Genomic DNA, 24,889 nt, shown 5'->3' on the forward strand with positions numbered 1-24,889 from the left:
GGGAAGCCTGATTCTTGTTTTTACTGGGAACTTGAGCCTGTTTAAAAGCCAGTAGAAAGGTCTAGTTGAGGAGAGAATAAAGGATAATGGGAAAGAAAAGTTTCCCAAGAAGGCCAGAGAGGATGGCTCCAAAGTGCACAGGTTAGGTTGTCTTGAGATGGGAGGACAGGTGGGTAGTTTGAATGGTTGATAGTACAATATTGAGACTTTTCATATGTTGGCTTCTGTTTTTTGTGAAGTAGGATGGGGGTTATCTGTTGAGAGTGGGGGTGGATGGTTGGAGGTTTGAAAAGAGTAGGGGCAACTTGGAAATTTAATTGTGGAGCGTGAAAGGATTGGTTGGCGAGGGCAGTGTGTTAGGAGTGCAGGGCAGAGTTGAGAGCTGTTTGATCCCTCTGTAATTTCACACTCACCAGTATATGACTGCTATAAACTTTGGTATGTGACTTTTTCCAACAGTGCTCCGACTGTGCTTGCCTTGTCACTGAGTAAATTGTTGGGCCTGTCCTTGGTTGGAGTTTCACCGGCTCTTGGCAGTGGAAAGGGGATGTGGGGTGTTAGAAAGACTGTTATTGAAATGATGTGCTCTAGGATATAAGCTGATTAAAGAGGGAAGTAAAAAGAGAAAAGGGCTACTGAATTGAGGAAAAGCTGAGAGGCCAGTGTAACTTGAGAATGTTGTAATACTGAGCACACTTGAAGGAAAGGTCAACAAGGAGAATTCTAGAAATGTTATTTTGGAGGCAGAAAAATGATGGGTAAGGGACAGTAAAGGTCCATGAATGGTTGAGGTGGCATGGAAGGGGTACCATTCCAGATGAAGATTAAGGGACTGAGTTGTTAAGGAAACCTGGGCCTTCTACATATATAGGAAGTCATTCAGGGTAATGGCAGGGCTTGAGGACCATAAGTGAACCAGGACCAAAGTCTTTGAATGGGAGGAGATGTTCAGGAGGTTGGAAGATGATATCAGTGAGAAGAGGGAGAAGGTGGTATAACTGAATAGCAGGACCAAAGCACCCTGCGTGTTTATAGGAGGTGAGGGAAGGGAGGAGTAAGCCCTGAAGGGAACCATGAGAGCAAAGAGCCTGTAGGGCCACTCCTGACACTGAAGGATGAGGGCCTAGGCAGCCACTAGCTGAGAGGTTGCAGAAGAAGAGGGGTGTCTTCAGAGCAGGCCGAGGAGAGGCCAAGCATAGAGCACTGTTTTCTGGGTGGGGAGCCCAGTCCCAGGGGACCAGTGGAAGCATTTGGGAGGTAGAGGGGGTGATGGGCTGGGTCAGGTGGCTGGGAAGGAACGTTGGAGCGTGACAGGGATAGTCCAGTGATGGTGGCTAGATCTCTGCAGTGGGGCTGCCTACATTTTGAGTGTTGACTAATGTAAAGGGGATGAGTTAGAGGCATAGGGCCTAGTGGCCAGAGAATGGTCTTGTTTCCCTGGGCTGGAGTGATGACAGGCCCAGAAATTGCATGTCTTGCATGCTGCTGGAGGCGGTCGATGGTGGAAGGAGAAACAGTACTCCCGAGTGTGCACCACACACCAAGTACTGTTCTAAGCGCCCAGCGTTCCGTGGTTTATTCCCCATGTCAGATTAGTACTGTCGTTATCTCCACTTTCCAGATGAAGAAACCAAGGTGCAGGTAAGGCAAGGCAAGTTACTTGCCCCAGGTCACACAGTGAACAAGCAGTGGGACTGAAGTTCAAACTCAAGACTGTAACAGAGCCTGTGTACTTCCCAACGTGTCATACGTACTTAATATTTTCTTACACGCGTAACTTTGATTTTGTAAAACATAAGTGATAGACTGTTGAAAAGCTAGTGTAGTATTTAATACAAAATTATGTTTTTAGATGCCACAATTAAGTTCAGTCCTAGAATCCCAGAATCTTACTTTGCACGTGCTCTAAAGGTTAGACTAGCGCCCAACCCCTTTGCAGACCAACCCTCCTTGTGGTCAGTTTACCACTTCCATGACAGATGCTTGGGCACTTCTAAATTGTTAGAAAGGTCTTCCTTAAATTAAGCTGAGCTCTTCCCTTTCTGTAATTTTTGCCCATTTGGGCCATTTAGAGTGGTGCACAGTAAGTTCCCTCTTTCACTTTTCCACATGACAGTTCTTCGGATGTCCGAAGAATGCCCTTCAGTCCTCTCTAAGTAATCTTGTTCCCAAGCTGACATTACTCAGCCCTTCAACTCTTCATGATATGATATGATTTCTAAAAATCACCATCTTAGTTACACTGCTGTAAAGGTACTTGACATGTGATTAATTCAGAGTAAAATGGGACTGATACGTGTCTTGATCTATGCTCTCTGTAAGTGGTTCTGAGGTTTGTTTTTTGTTATTAGTATCTTCATTACATTATTATTTCTTGTTGGTTTGTGTAAATTAACATGCTAATATTACGTGTGTGTGTGTGTGTGTTCATGATGAGCGTGTGTTATATAGCTATTATGCTAAGTCCTATACCTGGGTATTGCCTTTGAAAAAATTATTCAGGTTTTTATCTTTCTGATTGGGATTCACTATTTTAGCTTCTGAAGATCATTTTGAAACCTGATTCTGTTAACTGATTCTATTAGCAATCTTTCCCAGCTCTGTGTTATATGCAGATTGAGTAAACATATAAATATTTGTAAAAATATTACTGAAAGAGACCAAAAAGAGAGAACCTTATGGGATATCGCAGGAGATATTTCTCAAGTCTCTTTCAGATCATTGATCTAAATGCTGGTTCTAGTTTTTCACCTAACTCTAGATTTACCTAATTTTGTTATCTAGCCACATTTCTTTGTGTTATTAATAAGGATCTCATGAGAAACTTTCAGAACTTTCGTGGAATCAAGTTGTTCTTCATTTGGTATTCTTCAATCTACAAGGATTTGGCAGTCAGTTGATTATGTGAGTAGGAAATAGGAAGGAGACCAGGATGACTGAGCTGTTCTAGATTAAAGGTAAGGAGGTGTTTGTGGGTGATAGTGTCATCCTCTGAGATACGGAACCCTGGGGGGAGGACTGGTTTGGGGTTAAGTTCAGCTTGGGTCATGTGGAGCATGTGGGCCTCCAGGATGCCCTTATGGAGCCATCCAGAGGGTAGCTGACCATCCAGGACTGGTACATTGGGAGATGGTGGGGTTTGGTTGCACACAATGTAAACCATGTTGAATGTGTGGGACATACACCCCAGCAGAGCCTATAATGTGCAGAGAAAAATTCTGGATTGGGGCGAGGGGAGGTAGTAAACATTGCCATCATCAGGAGTTTATGCTTGATGGCCTCCATTTTTTGGTGAAATGGGAAGAAACCTCATCTATTGTAAGACAGGGAGAACTGGAGATTTGAAAGCAATGAATATTTGGAGTCAATGTGGGAAAAAGGAAAGGGATGGGAAAAGGACTGCTAAGCATGTGTAGGGTATTCTTCCTAGCTCCCCCTTCCTTGCTTCCCTTAAAAACAACCACATAAGAACTTTTCCCCCTGTATTTAAGGATTTTTACTGCTAATCGGTACAGCAGTGGTTCTTCCCTGGAAGTTGTATCAGAACGTGAAGGTTGTGTATGTGTATTGATGATTGGAGGTGATACTGGTGATTCCAACACACTCCCTAAGGAACCCCTTGTGCTACAAGGAGATAATGAACATGGGGAAATGAGAGTAAAGGTTGTATTCCTGGGTCAGTATTTCTGGAGTCACCTGGTGGAACTGAATCTTTAGGAGTTTCAGCCTTAGAGCATCTTTTTGGGATTTTAATAGATGAGAAGATGTTCTCTTGGTTTAGCTTGAGTACCTTCAGATATCTCCTCACTGTTTATATGTCTTCTCTGCTGGGTATTTATTCCCAGGAAAGCAGGGAGTGTCCCCCTTAGCACCATGAATTTACCACTTTATGTGGGAGTGATCAGTTTCTTGCTTCCCTACTAGCCCATGAGCATGTCTCCCATTTTGTAGTCTGAGTCCCAGCACAGTGCCTGGTATGTGGCGGACTCATGACAGGTTTTGGGTGAATTGTTGGCTGAAGTAAAGACTGAATCAGTCTGGCTGGGCTGTTTCCAGTGGTCCTCCTTCTGGGAGTCCTCCTGGAGAAGGGCCCTCACAAGGTGGTGGTTGAGAGGCATCCTTCAAACCTTTTCATGGTTTTCTCTACCAAGAAACCAACTTGAATTAAAGTTTATGGAAACCATCTTGTGGGGAAAAGTACAAACATCCTTTGTATTCAGGAAGCCTCTGGAAGAGTTTCTTTGGTGTCCATAATTCCTGGGAATCAGGATGGGCTAATTAAATTTCATGTCTAGACACTCCCCTTGTAAATTGGCACAGAAATATTTCCCACTTCTGTTCTGGCTGCTGTGTTCTAGGATAGTATCCAAGCCTTCTGCCAGCTACTAGCCGTATGTAGAGGTGTATGAACCAAGTCTAATACTTTTCTACTTTTACTGTGTATTCCTCTACTTAATAATCACTAAACTCTAAAAGGCCCTTAATTTGTGTCAGTAATGAGCATTATTTGGTTTTATCCATTTTCACCATTTTCTTGCCTGATTCAGTGAATGAACAGGGGCAGTTGCTTCCTACCGGAAGCTTTGGTTTTCTGGGAAATTTTTTTTTTAGTTCCTTAGATTAGTCCCTGACTCGGCATGACTGATGAAGCAAGCAGCTGTTTAATAAGAAGCAAAGCTGGGAGTAGAACAATTTAATTAGCTTCTGTCTGTTGAGCCTTGAAAGGAATCCATAACTTGAGTATGTGGAGCTTTTTAGTTTTAAATGGAACATTTTTGCAAAGAGAGATTCTCGACATGTACCCCCCCAACTCTAGTTAACTGAAAGTCTGTTGAAAATATAAGATACCCAGTATAACAAAGACTTAATAAAAACTAAATTTTTTTAGGAATGAGGAATTTAATAGTGAATTGTTTGATTTTTTAATGTATTGCTTAAATTAACAATTCATAAAATGGATAATGTTGCGTGATACCTACTATGTTTTATAACATAACTTCTAGCAAACATTCATGAAATAAATACTCATTGTATACATTGAATTTTAACTGAGGTGAATAAGCAGCTCTTGCCTAGCCACCCTCCATAACCTCCAGGGAACACACAGAACCCTTCAGGACAAATCATCCTCACATTTAAGATGAGATTCTCCACTCACTACCGGTTACTGGTTTCATTGTCTTTGTTTATCTGCCCACCTGGCATGAAGATCCTTATTTGCTTAATCTTAGAAAAACATTTTCCTTTTTACATCTCACTTAGCAAACTACAGTGGTGTTTAATTTATGTATAAAACTTACTTTTATGTATTATTTTGTTAATATTAAACCTAGATTAAAAGACCAAGATAGGTTAAAATTAAATTTTGTAATGCCCAATAAACACATGTTGAATTAAAAACAATTAAATGAGGAATAAAGTTAATGGAATCTCACAGAGAAGAATTGTGATATCAATATTTTTACTGTACACACAAACCAGAAAAAAAGAATGAGGAAAGAATTCATTACAGACACATGAATTCTGTCAGAAGAGGCCCTGTGGGAGACTGATTCTTATTATGATATCCTGGTTGGAAGGGAATGAAGTGGGGTTATTGCTAGTGCAGTCAATGATGTGGTTTTTCTCTAGTGAATTGGCTTCAGTAGGTGACTTTATTTCTTCACATTAGGCAGCTGGAAATATGTATTGATTCATTTCCTTTTCATTTGAGGGTCAGCTCTATCAAAGATGGAGCCGTAAAAAAAAAAAAAAGATGGAGCCGTAGAAATGCTGTATTTGCTGGATATGAGCAAATGCTTCAGTGTCTTTTTTTTCGGTCTGAATGTTCCTAAGATTTTTAGGAGCCAGATAAAGTTTAGCTCAATGAGATAGAAAACATACTTTGAATGTGTATATATGCATATTACCATTCTTTGCGCAAACTCTATCCTTAAAACTTGGAGCTCTTTTATAAAAATGTTTTCTTTTAGAGATAAAAAGCCATGGAGGATTTTTGGTTCAAGGATATCTGTGATTGCAAAATATTTTTTTAAAAGTTAAATACTAATTTAAGCAGTAACAGTGGTATGATTATTTCCAAGATGGTATTATTCTTCTTAAACTTTAAATGTTTGTCACACTGTACAATTATTTTTTTCTTATATAATTGGTTTTTGTTTTGCTACAGCAGATAATGTTAGTTCTATTCTTATTTTGGCTTAATTGTTTCTTAGAAATTATCTAACCAACTTTCTTTTATAGATGAGAAAATTGAGGCATAGAGAAATCAGGTGATTTGTCCTTAGTTTAATTAAAAATATTACGAAAAGAATACCTTCAGTTATAGTACTTGAAATTCCCTCTTAGTGGTAAACTCTAGACTTAGGTAATTTTGAGTATATGATGTTAAATTTGTCTCCTGACATTTATAATATTGAAATCGTTAAGGTAATAGATCTTCCCCTCTTTTAAGTACAAATATGAGATACATGACAGATAGCTGGTAAAGGCTTAAAATTCATATAGTTTCCTTGTATTCTTACATTTGTGCGAAATTAAAATAAATCACTAAAAATACAACCACATACTCTTTTAAAATTAAAAATTAATTTAGGTGTATTGTGAGCAATTTAAAGGATTTCATAGCCAACATTTCTCTTAACAGGTTGAAGAAATATGGATACCAACACCATATTGGTCATCAGCGCTGGTTTTACCAGCTTTTTCACCTTTCAGCTTCTTTTCCACTTTGTAAGTTATTGGTTTTCAGCAAAAGTTTCTCCAGGTTTTAATAATCTCAACTTCGAAAAGAAGATTGAATGGAACTCAAGGTAAAGCATACGAAATGTAAATGACTGATTAAAATATACCTAGTCTTTTGAAATAAAATTATGCATTTAAAATATTTCCAAAAAGTCTTTTTCATTTAGGATCTAACAAAATCTTAGGTCAAATTTTTTTATTTGACATTAGGAATAAAAGGAAAGACAAGTAGATAGATCTCATACAAGAAAAAATTTTCAATTCTTATTCTGAAAGATGTTAGGAAAAATTTATTTAACTGTCTAGGGAAGTGTTAAGTAGACTCTGGCAGACTGTGGTGGAAGGCACTGTTTTGCATTCTCCTCTGAAATATTTATGATAACAAACACATGTTCTTTGGAAATGGTAACAGAAGTAACATTAGTTGGCTGTGAGTAGCCTATATATAGTATCGGGCTGGCTTAGCCCAACCTAGGACAGTTAAACACTACACACCGAAGAACCTGGTGCACGGTTAGCACATGTCTCTCTTTTAATGAACTTTCATTTTAATTCATAGCCCTCCAGAATCTGTTCTTTTGTTATGTAATTCTAAAGTAAAAATTGCTTTTTAGATCTTTTAAACAAAAAAGTAAATGGAAAACGAATAAGACATCTAAGGATATAGAAACCTGCCAGAATTTTAATTAGTTGGTTTGCAAATTTTTTGTGTGTGTGCAACTCATTAATCTCTCACAAGGTTTCAAACACAGACGGACTCTGATGACTGCTTCACTTGCTTTAGAGCATTTCAGATGCCCAAACACCTCTGTGCATTTGCAAAGCTCAGTGAATTAGAGCAGCTATGGGATACTGTTTATTGTTGAAGTTAATGCTAACTATAAAATGAACTCAGCAGATCTCCAAAATTGCTATAATTATTTTTTCATTGAAATTTCCTTTCGGAATTAAAAACTTCTGCCAAAGTCTATTTATTTGAGGATGGTCATATGTGACCTGAAATGCCCTATCTATTTGAGCCAACTTATTTTGTAGGCATTCACTTTTATAACTCAGACTGTGAAGAAGACTAGTTGTTTTCTTCTGCACCTTACACTGATTTGTCTGGTTCGTACATGTTATAGCTCTTCTCCCCAAAAGTGAGAATTATTTCTCCACATATTTTTGAAAAGTAAGAGGTATGATTCTTTTGTCTAAACAATAGCACAAAAGTATTGTTCAAATGTGGGATACAAAAGATACTAACCACTATTTTGTAAAACCATTTCTAACATGAAGATAGAATAGTTGGGGAAGAGAAGGAAAGGGATATGGAGGGGGACATTCATTTTCTGCGACTAAATTTTGAACTGTTTTCATTTCCATTTCAACATGGTTAAGGTAGGTAAAGGCATTTGAATCTTGGTGAGCTGCAAGCCAAAGAAACAGGGAGGGTACAGATAGATAGAAGCAAAGGTAAAAATGAAATGAAATGATGCAATTGAGAAATACTTTGCATTATTCAGTCTTATCACTGCCATTCTATGAGACACAGAATCACCATTTGGGAAACTGAGTTCCCATTTGAAAAAGGAGTCTGGGATTATATGATTCATTATGCTATTCAAATACTATTATGCTATGCTATTTTCTCTCAAATTTACTCCTGTTTCCCACTCCAGCTTGGTTTACATGGGACTTAAACTGTGGGGTGGAGAGTGCAAAGAAGGAAAAACAGTTGGCTGCTTTTTGAATACACATGTATGTCTTGAAATCCAGATTCCAGTCTTAAAACAGACAGATCAACACAACCCACATTAATTCTCTCTAGTAATCAGGAAGGAGTCTCTGAACGATCAGTGGCCCAAATCGTCTAGTAGTAAAAGGACGGAAGGCAGAAAAGCTCTCCAGAAAATTTACACCTGAGAGTAACAGTTGAGTTAATAAGTCAGAAAATCTTATACTTAATTGTTACTTTTTCTGCAGACATACATACTTATAGATGTTATTAACATTATATAATTAAATAAATTTATTATTTCCACTTGCTTTCCTATGGCATGGAAAGTCCTGTTGTGCTGAAATATTCCTAATTTTTAAATCTGCTTCTTCAAAATATAACTCTTTTGTCTGATTGTGCTATGTAATTTCTGTTGGTAATACTCATACAACTTGCGAGTGATTACATCAGTAATTTTAAAGTGCTATTCTAAAATTGTCATTACTTCCTTAAAAAAAGAAACCAACAAACATTCCTTTTTAACCTTCTTCAAACAAAATTGAAATATTTTATCTTGGTGTTTTTTTTAAGACCCTGAGGAATCTACATTTTGCTTTGCCAGGAATCTGATTTTAAAGAATGAAATATGAAATTTTCACTAACAGAAGTTTCTGAACGTATAGACTATTAAAAAGAATAGCATGTAAGCACAGGGTGTTTATTTCTCCTGTTCATTATAGTGGGAGCTATTTGATCCAAGCAACATGTAACTTTTCTCTCGTGAATTATATGCCATTTCCATCAGCTGAGGGCTTGTAATTCTTCCCTTTTACCATATAACATCTCAACAGAGTAGGGAATTTGAGGCCTGAGTATCAGGAACAAAAATTCAGATTTTTTTCCAAAAGGAAACTTTTTGATAGAAGGTTACTAAGCCAACAGGTTAGTAAAAGATTATGCTTTTTCCTTTAATAGAATTTTTGAATGGCAACAGAAAGCTGGTTGTCTGATTATTTAGATGGCATGTTTTTTTTTTTGCGGTACGCGGGCCTCTCACTGTTGTGGCCTCTCCCTTGCGGAGCACAGGCTCCGGACGCGCAGGCTCAGCGGCCATGGCTCACGGGTCTAGCCACTCCGTGCCATGTGGGATCTTCCCGGACCGGGCACGAACCCGCGTCCCCCCCATCGCAAGCGGACTCTCAACCACTGCGCCACCAGGGAAGCCCAGATGGCATGTTTTATTTGAGATCAAGGAACTTACATTTTTATCTTGCTATGTTCAAATGGAACACAGGTGTGCTTGGCGTGAAAATTCCAGACTTGTAAACCAGGTTAATTGGGTTAATTATCACACTTCAAAATGTATTTTGGTATTACAAAGGACTCAGTGCCTTTAAATTAGTGAGACTCTTTGAGCATTTAAAATATGATTTGATTTAATTTGATATGTTTACTTAGGACCACATCATATATTAGATCAAGTATATTGATTTTTCAAGTTACAATGAGACTTTTTAATATCAACTTTGTATTGGTTGATATATTTCACTTACTTTTAATGATTTGGGTCATATTGTAGAGAGATTCATTGCATACCAATTAATTTCTAAAAAGAAAACTTTGCTATTCCTCTCATCCTTTGTTTTAATGAAGAGAAGAGAAACTTCATTACTCATAAACTTTTTCATTATGTGAGTAAGCATATAGTATCCTGTATACAGTTCTTTAAGTAGGATATCATAGAACTTGCATATTGGTTAAGTCATTAAATTTTTAGCAAGATATGTTCATAGAAACTGATGTTTTTCAACTAAAAGTTATTCCTTCTATAAAGAAAATGCCACGTGGATCATGTGAACATTTTGTTTTCACTTGGGCATTTCTTTTAAAAACAGATTTTTTCTGAATAAATTCATGGTCCTCCATTTTTCTATTTAGAAGTGATTTCATAATAATGATGAGACACTAATAATAGCCACCTTAGCTTTCTCACAGATTTGTTACAAGAATCAAGTACAATAATGTGTGTATTAAAACTGAAATTTCCAAGGGAATACATTTTCATTTCATGATGCATTCCAATTCTGATCCATGAATATGGAGTTCGTTAAGGCTAGTAGATTTGGAAGTCATTCCTAACTGATTGGAGCAGGAACTAATCCAGCAGTGATGCTGCTGGGGATGGAGCAGGGTGTAGGGTAGTATGCTTACCAAATGCCATCTGTTTGCACAAAACTCTGTCAACTGGTTCATCAGATATGCTTGTGCTTTAGACCCTTTAATCAATAAGTGATTCATCATTTATCTAGCAGGAAATTGTAGACCTGGGCATCTTTCTTGTTATTGATTCCAAAGTAAAGTTGTGGTCCTTGGATTTCTAAATAGCAATTTTGTATTATATTCTCAGAGGTACTCCAATCCTATATTTAAATGCTTCCACATTTAACTTCTTCAGAGTGTTAAATGACTTGCCAGAATTAGTTAAAATTTATTGCAGATTCTAAAATCTTTGTGTCTATTTCATCTCATTGCAGGGTAGTGTCTACGTGTCATTCTTTGGTGGTTGGGGTTATTGGCTTGTACATATTCTTGTTTGATGAGGCTACTATTGCTGATCCACTTTGGTAAGCTGTTTCTTTCCAATATAGTCAATTTGATTTATATTTTGATTTTAATTATTAATAAGAACGTCTCTTTACTTTAAAACAGAAAATATATTGATGGTGTATGGTTTGTTAAAATGCTTGTGTTCAGACATATTTCAGCAAGGTACATTAGAATGATTTATTTTAGATTTAATACAAATAATGAGGGCCATTTTGCATTAGTATTGCAATTATTATCCAAAACAGGGAGAATATGATGATTATGTAAGCGTTTATACCGTGTTAGTGAGTGAAATCAAGTTATTGTAAACACTGTTCTGAGCAAAAATGAGTTATTATTGAGATAGGATAGTCAGATAGATAGGATAGACTTAGTCTTTAAATTTATGTTTGACCCATCATTTGATATCAAAGATAGGAAAATGAGAATTATAGATGTCCACGTGAGAGGAATTTAGTACCACATGAGATGATTTGAAGCATGAGTAATAATTATGTTTAGCCATAACACGATAATTTGTAAGATGATTTGTTTTGAAGAATTTAAATGTCATTCCAATGGCAGAAGTTTTACAAACTGTACTTCCTGGCATTATATGAGAAGACTTAGTTCAGTTTAGTTTGAGGGATTGGGAGTGTTTTGAAAAAGCACTGCACAGGGATGTGATAGACGTGGGTTCTGAGGGATATGGGGCAATTTGACCAGGTCTTTTGGCCATCTCTATTTGACTGCAGTTATGTTGTTTTTTATTCATAAATATGGAATTATGCTGGTCAGAGTTATACCAGTATTCATACATTTTCACTGAGAAGGTATTTTTCAAAGTGAATTAATTTAGTGAATTTCATTCCTTGACCAAGTTTTAATGTGCTCTACCTAAACAATTGCTACTTTTTTTTCATATTTTTATTTTACCCACATGATTGTCAACAGAACCAGTTGTTTTGGGAAGTAAATTTTATAACAGAGATTTGATTCGTTGGCCAATTTGTCCTTATCAAATTTTTACCTATTATATTTTTTGATATTTTAACATTTTCTTAGATACCATAATTTATTCCAGGTCCAATTTTCCTGGATCATATTTACAGATCACAATTTGTAAAGAAGACATGACTTCTACTAAATATTTCCACTTGTAGTTTACCTGTTGTCAGTTTTATTTTATGTTCATTTTACCAGTAGTTCACATTGTCAGATAAAGGACTGATCATTTGTATCTGTTTCTTGGAGCCAAGAGCATGAGCAGGGCGAAAGTGTAGGATCTTGATATGTGTAAGGGTCGAAACAGCAGGATTAAATTGTTCTGTTCCGATCATTTTCTAACTTGTGATAATAGGCAAATCTCTCCAGTCCTCAGTAAAGTGAGGGTGACAGTATAGTGCCTCTAAATCAGGGGCAGGCTAGATGATTTCTTGAGGCTATTTGAGTCTCTGATTCGGAATAAGGAATCAAAACAACAACCACCAGCATCTGGAATTCCATTTGAGTCCTTTCACAAACAAATCATATGAGAACACACTTACAAAATGTTGTCTTTTGGTAATATTATTCTCATAAAACTTTGGGCTAATAAGTATAAGCAATTATGATTATTGCAGTTAGAAGCATTATAGCTAACACAGTACCTTGTGCAAATGACAAGTTACCATTTGAGCACCTATAGAGAACATTTAAATTATATTTAAATCTCAATAGAAAAAAAAGTAGCTGTCATCTATAACCATGTGCTAAAAAAAGGAACCTGTTTTTTAATATTTCTAGGGGTGATCCATCTCTTGTGAAAGTGAATATTGCTATTGCTTCAGGCTACCTCATTTCTGGTATGTGATATGTTGTTCACTGTCTGTTTCTTTTTAGACTACTTATGGAATTATGCAAAGAATACATACATAGTTATGCTTTTGGTTTATTTATTTAAGAAGCAACTTTTAGGATCCATACTGAGGGAAAAAAATATCTGCTGTAATGGTAGAACATGAAACATTTTTCATGTTGGCTCTCTGGTTCTCAAAGATCAGAGCTGTAGAGTGGGGCCTCAGTTAGGCCTGGATTTTTTTTTTTTTTTTTTTTTTTTTTTTTTACTAGTGATGGTTCCTTTTTGGACTAAAGAGCTGCTCAGGTGCAATTACCATGACGCTAAGGAAGTTTAAGCCTCGGGGTTCTCACTTGCAAGGGCCCTTGAAATGTGCTCCCATGGTCATGGTTTTGTATTGTTTTGGTAAGATTTGCAAAAGTAAGGTATTTTAGTCATAATCAGTTAAGATCGTGGACTCTTTCTACTTCACATTTTCCTCTGTCATATTTTCTCTCATGTTGAATGAGGTTGGAATAACCTTTTACACAACGAGACAGAGAGGAAGTTAAGTTGAGAATATGCCATTTAAACTGCTCTTTGAAAAGACATTTTGGACTGTCTCAATAAAACGAGAAATAAGAGATCTCTGATTTGGACATTTATGCAAGGAACCCTATTTTGTAATTTTCAAATTTAATAAACAGCTGAAAGAAAATCCAAGTAAAAATAATGGACTATGAAACAAAAGTGATAAAGATGAGGGATGGACTCGGTAGAAAATTTTCTGCCATCAAGAAGTGAATTGTAAAAAAAAAAATTAGATTAAACCAAAACACAGTAATTTATTAAGAGGAAAAGATACACTTGGGATAGAAATAATGAATAGGCTATTGGATTATTCAATGGCCCAATTAAAAGAAGAGTGTATCTTGTGGACATATTGGGAAAAGATTTGCTCTTTGGCACAAAATGCTGTCATTGACAAGGTTAACACAAAATTTATGATATGCCTCATACACTGGTTAGTGAGTATTGTCAATTCAGAGAGTAGTTACTACCCAGGAAATCTTGTATGAAAGAAACTTGATAAAGATTTTCTCAAATAAGGTAATAATTCAAAACACTTAAAAATAAGTTATGAACTGAAACAAACTTTCTAAACCAAGCTGAATGAAAGGTGAATTCTTTTATTCTCTCTATAGAAAATATTATAAGATCATTATCATATAACTTGGTGACCAAAGAATATACAGCCAAATATAGGAAAAATGTATCTAGAGAAGCATATCAGGCAGTTAATTACTAATAGTTCTAAATTTTCTTGATTTCCACATTTGTGGTATTTTTTCCTCTCCTTAAAATTTATAATCTGATGATTTCTTTTACCTTTATATATATTCACATCTAGTTTTGTATTAGTAATTTTTATTTTTTATAAAAGAAGCTCCTCATGCTATAAGCTCCAAACCCACAAAACCTGAATCAGACTCTGGTTTCCATCCATGATAGCCATTTGTTTCCAGGTTTAAATTTCATGTTTAACCATTTGGTAAAGAAAATACTTGTGTTCACAGTTTGAGATGTTTCTGTTTTATTAAATGAAACAATTTTCTGAATTGTGGTATTGATTTAGAATTTAAAGAAAAATGGATGCCTTGAGCTCTTTTTTAAGATATCTTTTTAATAGTTATAGTTCTTCGTGTTTGGGTTTTCTTTTTTTTTTGCTATTTTGATATTTAACCACATTCTATGTTAACTTAAAAATTTTTTTGCTGAATTTGTGTTATACACGAGTTAGTCGTTTTATACCTTTTCTGAGATCGTCTTATCCGTTTGAGTTATTATAGTGACAAAAATCAGTAATTTAGCCTTATTTTAAGATTATTTTTATTCTGTAATATTTTCATTTTATTTAACCCTTGTAACAAGTTAATTTGTTTATACTTTCAACAAATACGTTACATTACATAGCTATACGCCTGGCACTGTGCTGGATGCCCACACTTGGCCCTCTTCCTAGAGAAGTCCCAGTAGTGTAGGGGAGACAGTTATCTGGAAGCACATACTTCGTGGTAAAAGGGGTAGTTGAGCTCCTGATGTACGAGACGAGTGCCGTGGGCTCAGAGTGGACTGGGATGTGATGTCAGGAGAAAGTTAAATACACTTGAAAAACAATGAAGCTTTCTTCCTGTGTAATATCTTATTTTTCCTTGTTACAGATTTGTTGATTCTCATTTGGTATTGGAAAGTGATTGGTGACAAGTATTTTATAATTCACCACTGTACAGCGCTGTATGCATACTACTTTGTACTGGTGAGTGCCAGGATTTACAGTGGTCTGACAAGCAGACAAGATTGGGAGTAATGACTCAAGGGTGAAGATAAATCTAAACATACAATTCTTAATTTATAAAGATCAACCCCAAATGCATTCAGGAATCACTCTTGTGATGTTATCCTGTGTATTAACGAAAATAATAGCTTTACTTACGCGTTTGTATTAGTGCGTCTATTTGGATTCACACACTTTGAGAAAGTCAGATGACCCCAATTTCCTGAATGTTCACTCAAAACCTTTAGGATCATGTGGCTACTGATATTTGTCTGTCTTTTTAGATGCATGTCTGTTTTATCAGCCGGAGCTAGGTGTATATTCCTGTATAACCAGCTGAAGTATCTCTTTTCTGTTTAATTTCATATACCGTTCCACGTACAAGCCTAGTTACACTTGAGTACGCTAGAGCAGGGGTGGAGGGGGAGGGGGAGGGGGAGTCTTGTTCAGAGGCTTCATCAGAACTTCCAGACTGAGCTAATAGAGGATCCAGCAAATCTGGGGCACTAGTGTGTATTAACTTTTATTTCTAACATTATTTTAATACATTATACATTTGTAAATTAGCAATTTTATATCCCTTGCATCTTTGTTAGGTTTCTCCTCAATCAATTATTTTTCAACCTAGATAGACCACCAAACCCAAGATAGATACTGGGAAATAATAGACGAATGTAAACTCGAATAGTATAAATTTTATGTAATACGTGTGGTATACCATTCCATGTTTTTCCTGTTTTAAAACATAAATGTAACCACTGGCTTTTTTTTTTTCTTATTTGGTATTACTAAAATCTGTATATCACTGGACATTTGTGACGATTTTGAGGGCTTTTAAAAAACTCATACAAATGTGTATTAATAATATTCTTCTATTTTTCTTTATATTGCCCCACACAAGGATAGCTGGTGAATAAGACATCAGATTACATTATTTCTGCAAGAATAAGATACATCAAAGCATCTCTTTATATCACCCATTTAAAGTTATAAGTCTAAATAATTAATGTAAATGTTTTAAAAACTATGCTGGTTTTAATGTTATAAATAAGTAGGTATTTATAGGATCCCAGTAGGGATCCATAATCACTTTATTCTTCTGAAGCAATAGGCTGTTTTTACTGGCATTTCCTACTGTTTTATCTCCTTGTCTTCCTTTTTAGATTTTAATACATTATCGGTAGTTATAACATATAGACTTCTACCTTTTACAGGTCTTAGATAGTTGCAACACATGCCCTTTGTTTCCTGAACACTTTTGCTAAAGAGACATGGAAATTGACTAACAAAATATTGGTTGACTCAGGGAAGAATATGTGTAGGTACTCGTGTGAGTTTAATATCCTGCTGCAGGTTAGAAGTATAGTCTCTAAACATGAGTCACAAATAATCGTTGTGCTATGAAAAGAATATAAGCTGGTGAAAGATAACAGGTCATTTACATGCATTTGTAAATGTGACTAGTATGAACTGCTGTTCTCTCTCGGCCACTGAAGTCACAGGCTTGGCAAATGGCTGCTGTGCATGGAATGGCAAGTTGAATATTTCATTATGTGGGAGGAATACTGTTTTTCTCTTTGGACTTTTATGCCTTTATAAAATGTTAGTGAAGTGAATGCTGGATTTTTAAAAAAGAAATTAACTTTATTTAGAAAAGTTGATAAGAAAATCAACTGCAATTTTTTCAAGAGATGGTTGCTTTTTTGATATGTCTTCCTTTGTTCTATTGTATGAAATAAATGAATGGTATGAAAGAAGATTATCTAATTAAAGTGAATCTATTCATAGGGAAACAAAATAGAAACAAAATTGATGAAATAAATATAGATGTAGAGATCCTATGTCATTTATAGATCTTACATTTACTATTTGAATATAAGAAAATTTTTTCCCATGCAATGAATTCCCAGGTTACTTTGTGCATTTTAAGTAAGGCTAACAAAATACCAACAGCAAGTACTACTACTATTATTATTTTGTATAAACTTTTATGAAATTCTTATCCCTTATGCAATGAGAACTGACATTTGGAAAGCACTTCGACTTAATACTTCTGCAACTATTTAAGCTGTTTGTAGTAAGCTTTTTTTCTTAAAATATTTTCTAACTGGAACTAATTAAAACTTAAAGTGAAGAATAGAGGCTAATTACCTGTAGGTTTTAAATGTACGCCCTACTGAATAGTTGAATGTAAATAACAACTTTACCTTATCTGACGTAACAAAAGTAAGTCTTTATTTTTAAATTTTTTTGCGGTATGCGGGCCTCTCACTGTTGTGGCCTCTCCCATTGCGGAGCACAGGCTCCAGACGCGCAGGCTCAGCGGCCATGGCTCACGGGCCCAGCCGCTCCGCGGCATGTGGGATCCTTCTGGACCGGGGCACGAACCCGTGTCCCCTGCATTGGCAGGCGGACTCTCAACCACTGCGCCACCAGGGAAGCCCTTTTTTTTTTTTTTTTTAAGTAAGAGTCTTTTGAACTTAGGGTATTGTAGGTTGTAAATAAGTTATATAATGTCTTGATCCTCTCTAATATATTTACTGGAGTTTTAAAATTATCTCATGGAATAATTTAGAGCTTAAGAAATCTTCTCTTCTGCCTACATAGAAAGGTAAAAATCCTACAGCTTTTTTCTTGATATTCAGCTTTCATCCCTTGGGCAGGATACTCATTATCAGGGAAAATATGACAGGTTAATCTCTTATCATAAAGGAAGTGACACGTTTAGGCTTTAATGTTCTATGTTTAGGCATAAACCATCCTCTTTTGTTCTCCCTTTCTGACTTCTTGGATAACGTTAGTTTTCTCTTGTATTCCTTGTGAATCACCTCCTCTCCCCAATCAAACCACATCTTTAGATACTGAGTTATAGTATATTTGGAAAACTTTTAAACTTGACAAGAAAATCACTGAGTCTCTGCGTACTTTGCCAACTCTTCTGCATCTTTCCATTACCCTAGGGTCTAATCATTAAACCATTCTGCTGCAATTTAAGAAAAAAATTTGGTTTCAAATGCCCCTTGTTACATTTATTTAAGGGTATTAGTATTAGGTGTGATACTTTGAAGGTGAAGATTTTTGATTTTTGTTTAATATTTTACCCCAGTTATCTATGTTTTAAAAACATTTTGCAAACAATTGTGTATGAAGTGGTACTGAAAAATGAGATTCGTTATGTAACTTAAGGTAAAGTTGTAATTTACGTCAGGAGACAAGAAGTAGAAAAATACTGGTCTTATGTTTAGTCTAAACAAAAATTTCCACAGTGCTGTGAAACAAATGCCATGACTCACTAACATTTTATCATTAACAGTGTTAAAAAAGAAAAACTACTGTTTTAAGGTGAGTTAGTGTTGCATGTTCTCAGTTACACTTAAATAACGTATTTCCTTTTTTTCTCCCATTAAGATAGCCTTAAAGAAAAATTTTAGGTAACTATAGTGGCTGTTACAGCAACATTTTAAGATAAGAAAATTTCAAAAATTAACTTTTCTGTAGACTAGGTAGGTATTAAAAATAGGCACTTAATATAACTCACTAAAGCAAGATTCACTAGTAAGGTCTTTGTGATTTCTATTTCCCACTAAATTTATATATAATAAGACATCTTAAGAATTTAAATCAAAAATATTTTTAGAAGTTGTATAATATGTTAGATAACTTTTTTCCTACTGAAATAAAAGATTGATAGCTTTCTTATACAGTAACGAATGATAGACTAGCAGAAGTAAGTCTTAGAAATTGTTTTATTAGTATTTCCATAGCTCACTTATACAAATCTATATAAAAGCACTATGATACAGTTAGTTTATTACTTTTACTACTAACTGAGGGATTAGCCATGGTAAAAATATTAAGTGCTCAGTTTTTTTTCATAAAATATGTGTTCTATGTGTGTGTATATGTAAAGGTACAGACATATTCCATACAGGTATGTGTGTTTTTGGTTTTGGAATTTGTTTCAGTATTTCATTTTTAATATAGAATACCTGATGTGAGCATTTCTTTCCCATATTTCACGAACATAACAAACCTCCTCTAAGGCCTTCCTCAGTTTCGGTAAGGAGGAATTCTTCTCCTTCTTCCTGCTTCTGTGTTTACTGCTTCATGCTCTTTTGTGGGCACAGAGCATCTTCTCAGGTATGCATAGTGGGATTACCTTAGCAGAGTTGTGTCCCTTTCTTTCTCTAAGCTGGCCTGATTTTTTGAAACCTATTTCCCTTTAATAACCAGGAAAGAAAACAGTTCATGTATTGGACTTGATGTGTGATGATAAAATAGATGTCAATGAAGAGGATTGCCATGTCCACCCCCTTCGTTATTTTGTTCTTAATTAGGTTTTTTAAAAAGAAATCTTATCATATGATTCTTCTTACATGAGGTAACTAAAGTAGTCAAATTCCTAGAGACAGAGAATAAGATAGGGGCTGGATGAAGGGGGTGTTGGGAAGTTACTGTTTATGGGTAAGAGTTTCAGTTGGGAATATAAAGAAGTTCTGGAGGTGGATAGGTGATATAGCAGGACAACAACATGAATGTACTTAATGCCACTGAACTGTACACTTAAAAGTGGTTAAAAGGGTAAATTTTGTGTTATGTATGTTTTACCACAATAAAATAAAGTTTAAAATATGCAAGCTTATCAATTAACTGAAGCAAGGTTAGGAAGAGGAACTAATAATATGTTGGATGATGTATTACATTTTTTAAAGTTTCAGGCTGGAATAATAAGCTGAAACAAATAGATGGAACCGAATAGTGACGAATGTCAAGTTTTGCACTTGGACTTGACAATGTATAAAAAGAGAGGAATGACTGGGAAGTGGCAGACGACCACAATTGTAGTTGTGCCAATAGCACGTCACATCTGCTATAAAAGAAAGCTGCTTTTAAATGTTTACTCTGTTAGGGGAGGTACAGTATCCAGTTCAAACAAATTACAGTTTCCTAGTTAGACCATACTCACAGCATCTGGAGTCTCTAAAATTGCATATGTTCTGGGGCGAGTTGCCAGATAACTGTAGAGGGGAGATTAGATTAGGTGGCTATTGCCCTCGGATAAACAACTGAAGGACCCAGAGAGGTCAGCTTAGAAAAGATAAGTTGTAGGACAACTACCTGGCTTTGAAATGTCCTTGGAAATGTGAAAGGACTGTTAAGTGGAAGAGGAAGTAGACTCACTCTGATTTAATTCAGACATTGGAATTAGGACCAATGGGGATGGTAAAGAAAGGTAGGGGAGACTGCTGTTTTACAAAAGAGACATTCCCAGTGAATAGATTATAACAACAGCCTTTTAAAGTGGCTCTTTTTACCATAAGATATCTTCAATCAGATAGATATAATAAGTGGAAGCTTTAGGTCGGAGCTTATACTAAATCGTCTTTAAAGTTCTATAAGTCTGAGATTCTGTGATTCAACTGTTTTGATGAAATGATTGGATTTAGTTCTAATACTGGAGAGCTAGGCAATGGGCAAGTTAAGAATAAGCTACGTTTTGTCACCAAGTTCTTAAGTAACCCAGGGAGGAAGGGGTGAAAGCAGCTGGTCTGCAGATCCATTTACTTCCTTGGGAGAAAGGGAGGGGAAGAAAAGAAGGCAAGTGACCCAGCTCTAATCTCCTTGTTGACAGGACCTTTGGGTGAATAGGGTATGTACCGACATTTGTTAGGAGAAAGAGGTCTTAACTCTGGAATGCTCTTAGCCTGTTCCTGGCTAAGGATTCCCTATAGTAAAGAGAACCCAGGCTCTGTGAGGCCTGGCTCTTTGGAGAATGTCATGTAGTCTGTACAGTTGTTTGGAGGTATAAAATGGAGATGTTTTATAAGATAAACTCTCACTGCATGTGAGGAACTTGGTGAACCTCACCTAGTAGAGCCTTCACATCTTCTGGGCCAGTGCTGCTTGTTCAACACAGGAAGGACCTGGCTTGCCAACTGCCCTTCACGTCCCAAGCCTCTCTCTACTTCCTCTGAATTATCTGATAGCCTCTATCCTTGTAGTAGTTAGTAAAGCTTAATTCTAGGTAAGATCACTGTTTCACATGAGCCAGATTGGGCAATCCAATCCGGTCCTGTGTGTTAGCTCAAACCTTCAACTCTGTCTTATAAGTAAATAATCAAAAACCTTGAATGATTAAAGTTAGGCAAAGAGTAATTAAATATAGGGTGGATTTTGTTCCCAAATCTCATTTCTAGATTCATGGTGCTCTGAAAGGGTTTCCCGTGGAAATGTCCTAAGATTACGGGTCAGTCTAAATAGCCTAGAAAAAGTACCTCATAATTGCTACAGTAGAACATAGTCACATTTTTATATAAACCCCAGTGCCCATAACTTACCTCACACCAATTACATAGCCCTAGTGGTGGGAAAGTGTGCCCATCCCACTCCAAGCCATTGATAGTGGCACGGTATTTAGTATCATGCTAGCAGTAGTAGGTGCATAATAATTTTCTTTATCTTTCTCCCTCACCTTCTAAATTCCTGACCCTAGCCACTCTTGGCTGTTAGGAAATTAAATGTCCTGTGATAAGAAAATCCAGATTTTCATAATCACTGGCTGAAAGGAAAATTTTCTTTTAAGCTCTGGAAGGGATCAGACAAATCTTATTTTGTTTTCCCTCATAGAGTCATGCAGAGGCCATGGCCAGTATGAATTTTACTATAGGCAAATCTCCTTAAAGATAGATGGCAGAAGTGGAAACACCACATTGACCAGAGTCAGTTGTGAGTTTTGCCATAATTTACTAACAGTAAAGTATCAAAATGTATAATTTATTAGAGCTGAATTAAACCTGTCCTCTTATTAGTGTCTATCTCACTTGTATTTTAGTAGGTTTTGTTGGTGGGGTAAGGATAAGGTAACAAGGGATTATACATAACCTGAATCTTATCTAATGGCCACCTGTGCCTGTGGAAGCCTGTGCCACACGTGATGCTGACTCTCATGGGTGAACTGGATTAAACAGGTCGAGAGTCATTGATGAGCAGGATCAGAGACTATGGAAGCCAGGCTACTGACACATAGTTCACTGGCTCGCAGTGGTTTTGAACTGAGGAGGTGGTGGTGGGGAGAGGTAAGGAATTAAGAATACGATAGCTACCTAATTCAGTCCCGCAGGTTCCGAGATTTAACTATGGGAAACTATCTTTAAAAATTCAAGTAACACATCACCCAGTGACAACTCTGTAATGCTATAGCAATTTAGAAAATGGAAAGATGAATGTGTTAATTTCCATTTTTTTTTTGTCTGAATATGCATGTTTATAAAAAAATTCTGAGTTTGTAGACATACAGGGCTTAGTAAGTATAACGTTTTCTAGGTCTGAGTCTCCAGAGATAACTACTGACAATACTTATGTATATTCTTGCAGTTTATATAAATTGTTCGGGAATTTTCATATATATATATATATTTGTGTTTCTTTAAAATTTTCCAAGAGAGCTTTTGAGGTAGATGAGACTTAGTCAGTCTTCCAAAACAAAAGATAAAAACATATTTAGATCAGCAGAAAAGAGTAAGGAAGCCTTTCTAGGTGGGAAAACATGAGGAGAAGAGGTCAGATCTTCATGGGTGGTAGGAAGGACTTGGGTTGTCAGCCTACGGGATTCATGTGGGCTCAGCGGTGGTTGTACGTTTGGATGAGTCAGATGGGGCTGCCTGATGGAGTGAACATTCTAACTCATCAGGCTTGCGTTTTACTTTTCACAGAATTGTTGTAGAACCTTTGGCCAAAAGATAACTTGATGCAGTTGGCATATTAGAAGAATAAATCTGGTGGTGATAACATAGGAAAAAGAAAGCTGCGTGGGAGAAGATCTCTTTGAGGAGGTTATTGGAATAATGTAGATGATAGATTATGAAGAACGTAACTTTGGTGGTTTTATTAGTGAAGAAGAAACTAAACTAAAAGCCATTTTGTAGTCAATAGGTCATGGTGACTAATTTTGGATTTCAGAGAAGGAAGGGAAAGAAGAAGGCAAGGTGACCCAGGACACTAGAGAAATGTGCGACCCTGAAGGAAATGGGAGAAAGAGTTTGGGCAGGAATATGGTTGTAGATGTTGTGAGGTTTGTGGTGATACATGGTTATTCCAGGGGAGAAGGGCCCATGTGCCATTAGAAATAAGGTGTGTCTTGTTGGGGGAGGGCGGTCAGGGTCAGGGACCAGAAAGAAGGTTGGTCCTGTAAAAGAAGCAGAGGAGAATTTCAGAAGGGTAGAAAGAAAACCACAAAAGAATACATTTGGAAAACAGTGGTTAAGGCCCCTTCCAGCAACACTGTAAGTTAAAAAGCTATGATAAGTAATGTACAAGCAGAGGGTATTTGAAAAAATTAATTAGGTCATTCATTGTTATTTGAAGATTAGAATATATTGACAAGCAAAAAAGAAAAAACAATGTCCCAGTCCCATAACCCAGAGACAACTATTTATATTTGCTTAATTACCATTTACATTTAGGAGTGTATCCTACTTGTATATACGCATAAGTAAAAAACTAGCATTCTGGGTATGAATATATATTACAAAAATGGGATCAAAACCAAAAATTTTAAATTTGTTTTACATATTGAAGTATTGCATACAACAAAACAACTCTGGTAATCTTGTGTCAGAAAGCAAGGAACCTATCAAAGGCTAAAAGGGTCTTGTCAAAAAGACACAGGAACCACTTTGGTTAAAAATGTGACATTTTGATCATCAGTTAGAATACTGACTTTGGCCAGTGAAACCCATTGACTCGTGAGATCTTAATTATATTGAAAAAAAGAAAAAGAAAAGAAGAAGGAAGAAGGCTTGGTGGTCCTTGCACAAGGTCTCATGTGGGTGCTGTTAGGTAGCTGTTGGGACTGGATCATCTAAAGGGTCAACTGGGTTGAAAGGGGCTCATTTAAGTAGCTGGTAGTTGATGCTGGCTTCCTGCTCGGACATCAGCAGGCTCGTTGCCTAGAGCTCCTGTATGTGGCCCCTCCATGTGGCTTGAGCTTCTCATAGCCTGGCTATGGTGTTCAGAGAGAGAGCATCTCAAGAGTGAGTGTTCCAATGGACCCAGGAGGAAGTTGCATGGCTTCCTATGACCTAGCTTCAGAAGACCCAGAACTTCACTTCCACTGCATTCTGCTGGTCAAGTGAGTCACTGAGGCAGCCCAGATTCAAGGGGAGGAAAGTAAGACTCCACCTCTTGATATGAGGAAGGGAAGGAACTGATGGTGGTCACTTAGGTGACTGTCAGCCACCTCTTGATTTGTCAATGTTAGACATGTTAATTATCTTCTTGCCATGATGGGTAAGAATTTAACACTCACACTTCTGTTTTCCTTGCCTTTTTTCCCATGTAGTTAAAGTAATTTGATTTTCTCTCTCCGTTCCTTTGGAAACTTTAAACACTTTTTTTTTTTTTTTTTTTTTTTTTTTGCGGTACGCGGGCCTCTCATTGCTGTGGCCTCTCCCGTCGCGTAGCACAGGCTCCGGATGCGCAGGCTCAGCGGCCATGGCTCACGGGCCCAGCCGCTCCGCGGCATGTGGGATCTTCCTGGACCGGGGCATGAACCCGTGTCCCCTGCATGGGCAGGCGGACTCTCAACCACTGCGCCACCAGGGAAGCCCTTTAAACACTTTTATTTCTGGTTTGTGGCACCTCTGGATCCTTTAAGGTGAAGATGTCTGTGCTTCTGTCCTTCTATCCACTTCTGTCACTCCCACTGTGC

General features: G+C 36.7%; 1 protein-coding gene across 1 annotated transcript in view; it reads left to right on the forward strand.

Annotated features, from left to right (window-relative positions):
* The window catches only part of LOC116743418 (TLC domain-containing protein 4-like), a 66,030-nt gene that overhangs the window by 17,296 nt on the left and 23,845 nt on the right, over positions 1–24,889 (forward strand). The window contains 4 exon segments of the mRNA XM_032611793.1: positions 6,647–6,812; positions 10,978–11,067; positions 12,815–12,873; positions 15,068–15,162. Coding sequence (XP_032467684.1) covers positions 6,658–6,812; positions 10,978–11,067; positions 12,815–12,873; positions 15,068–15,162 — 399 coding nt within the window. The 5' untranslated portion in view covers positions 6,647–6,657.

Source organism: Phocoena sinus, chromosome 1, assembly GCF_008692025.1.
Source record: "Phocoena sinus isolate mPhoSin1 chromosome 1, mPhoSin1.pri, whole genome shotgun sequence".
NCBI classification, from domain to species: Eukaryota; Metazoa; Chordata; class Mammalia; order Artiodactyla; family Phocoenidae; genus Phocoena; species Phocoena sinus.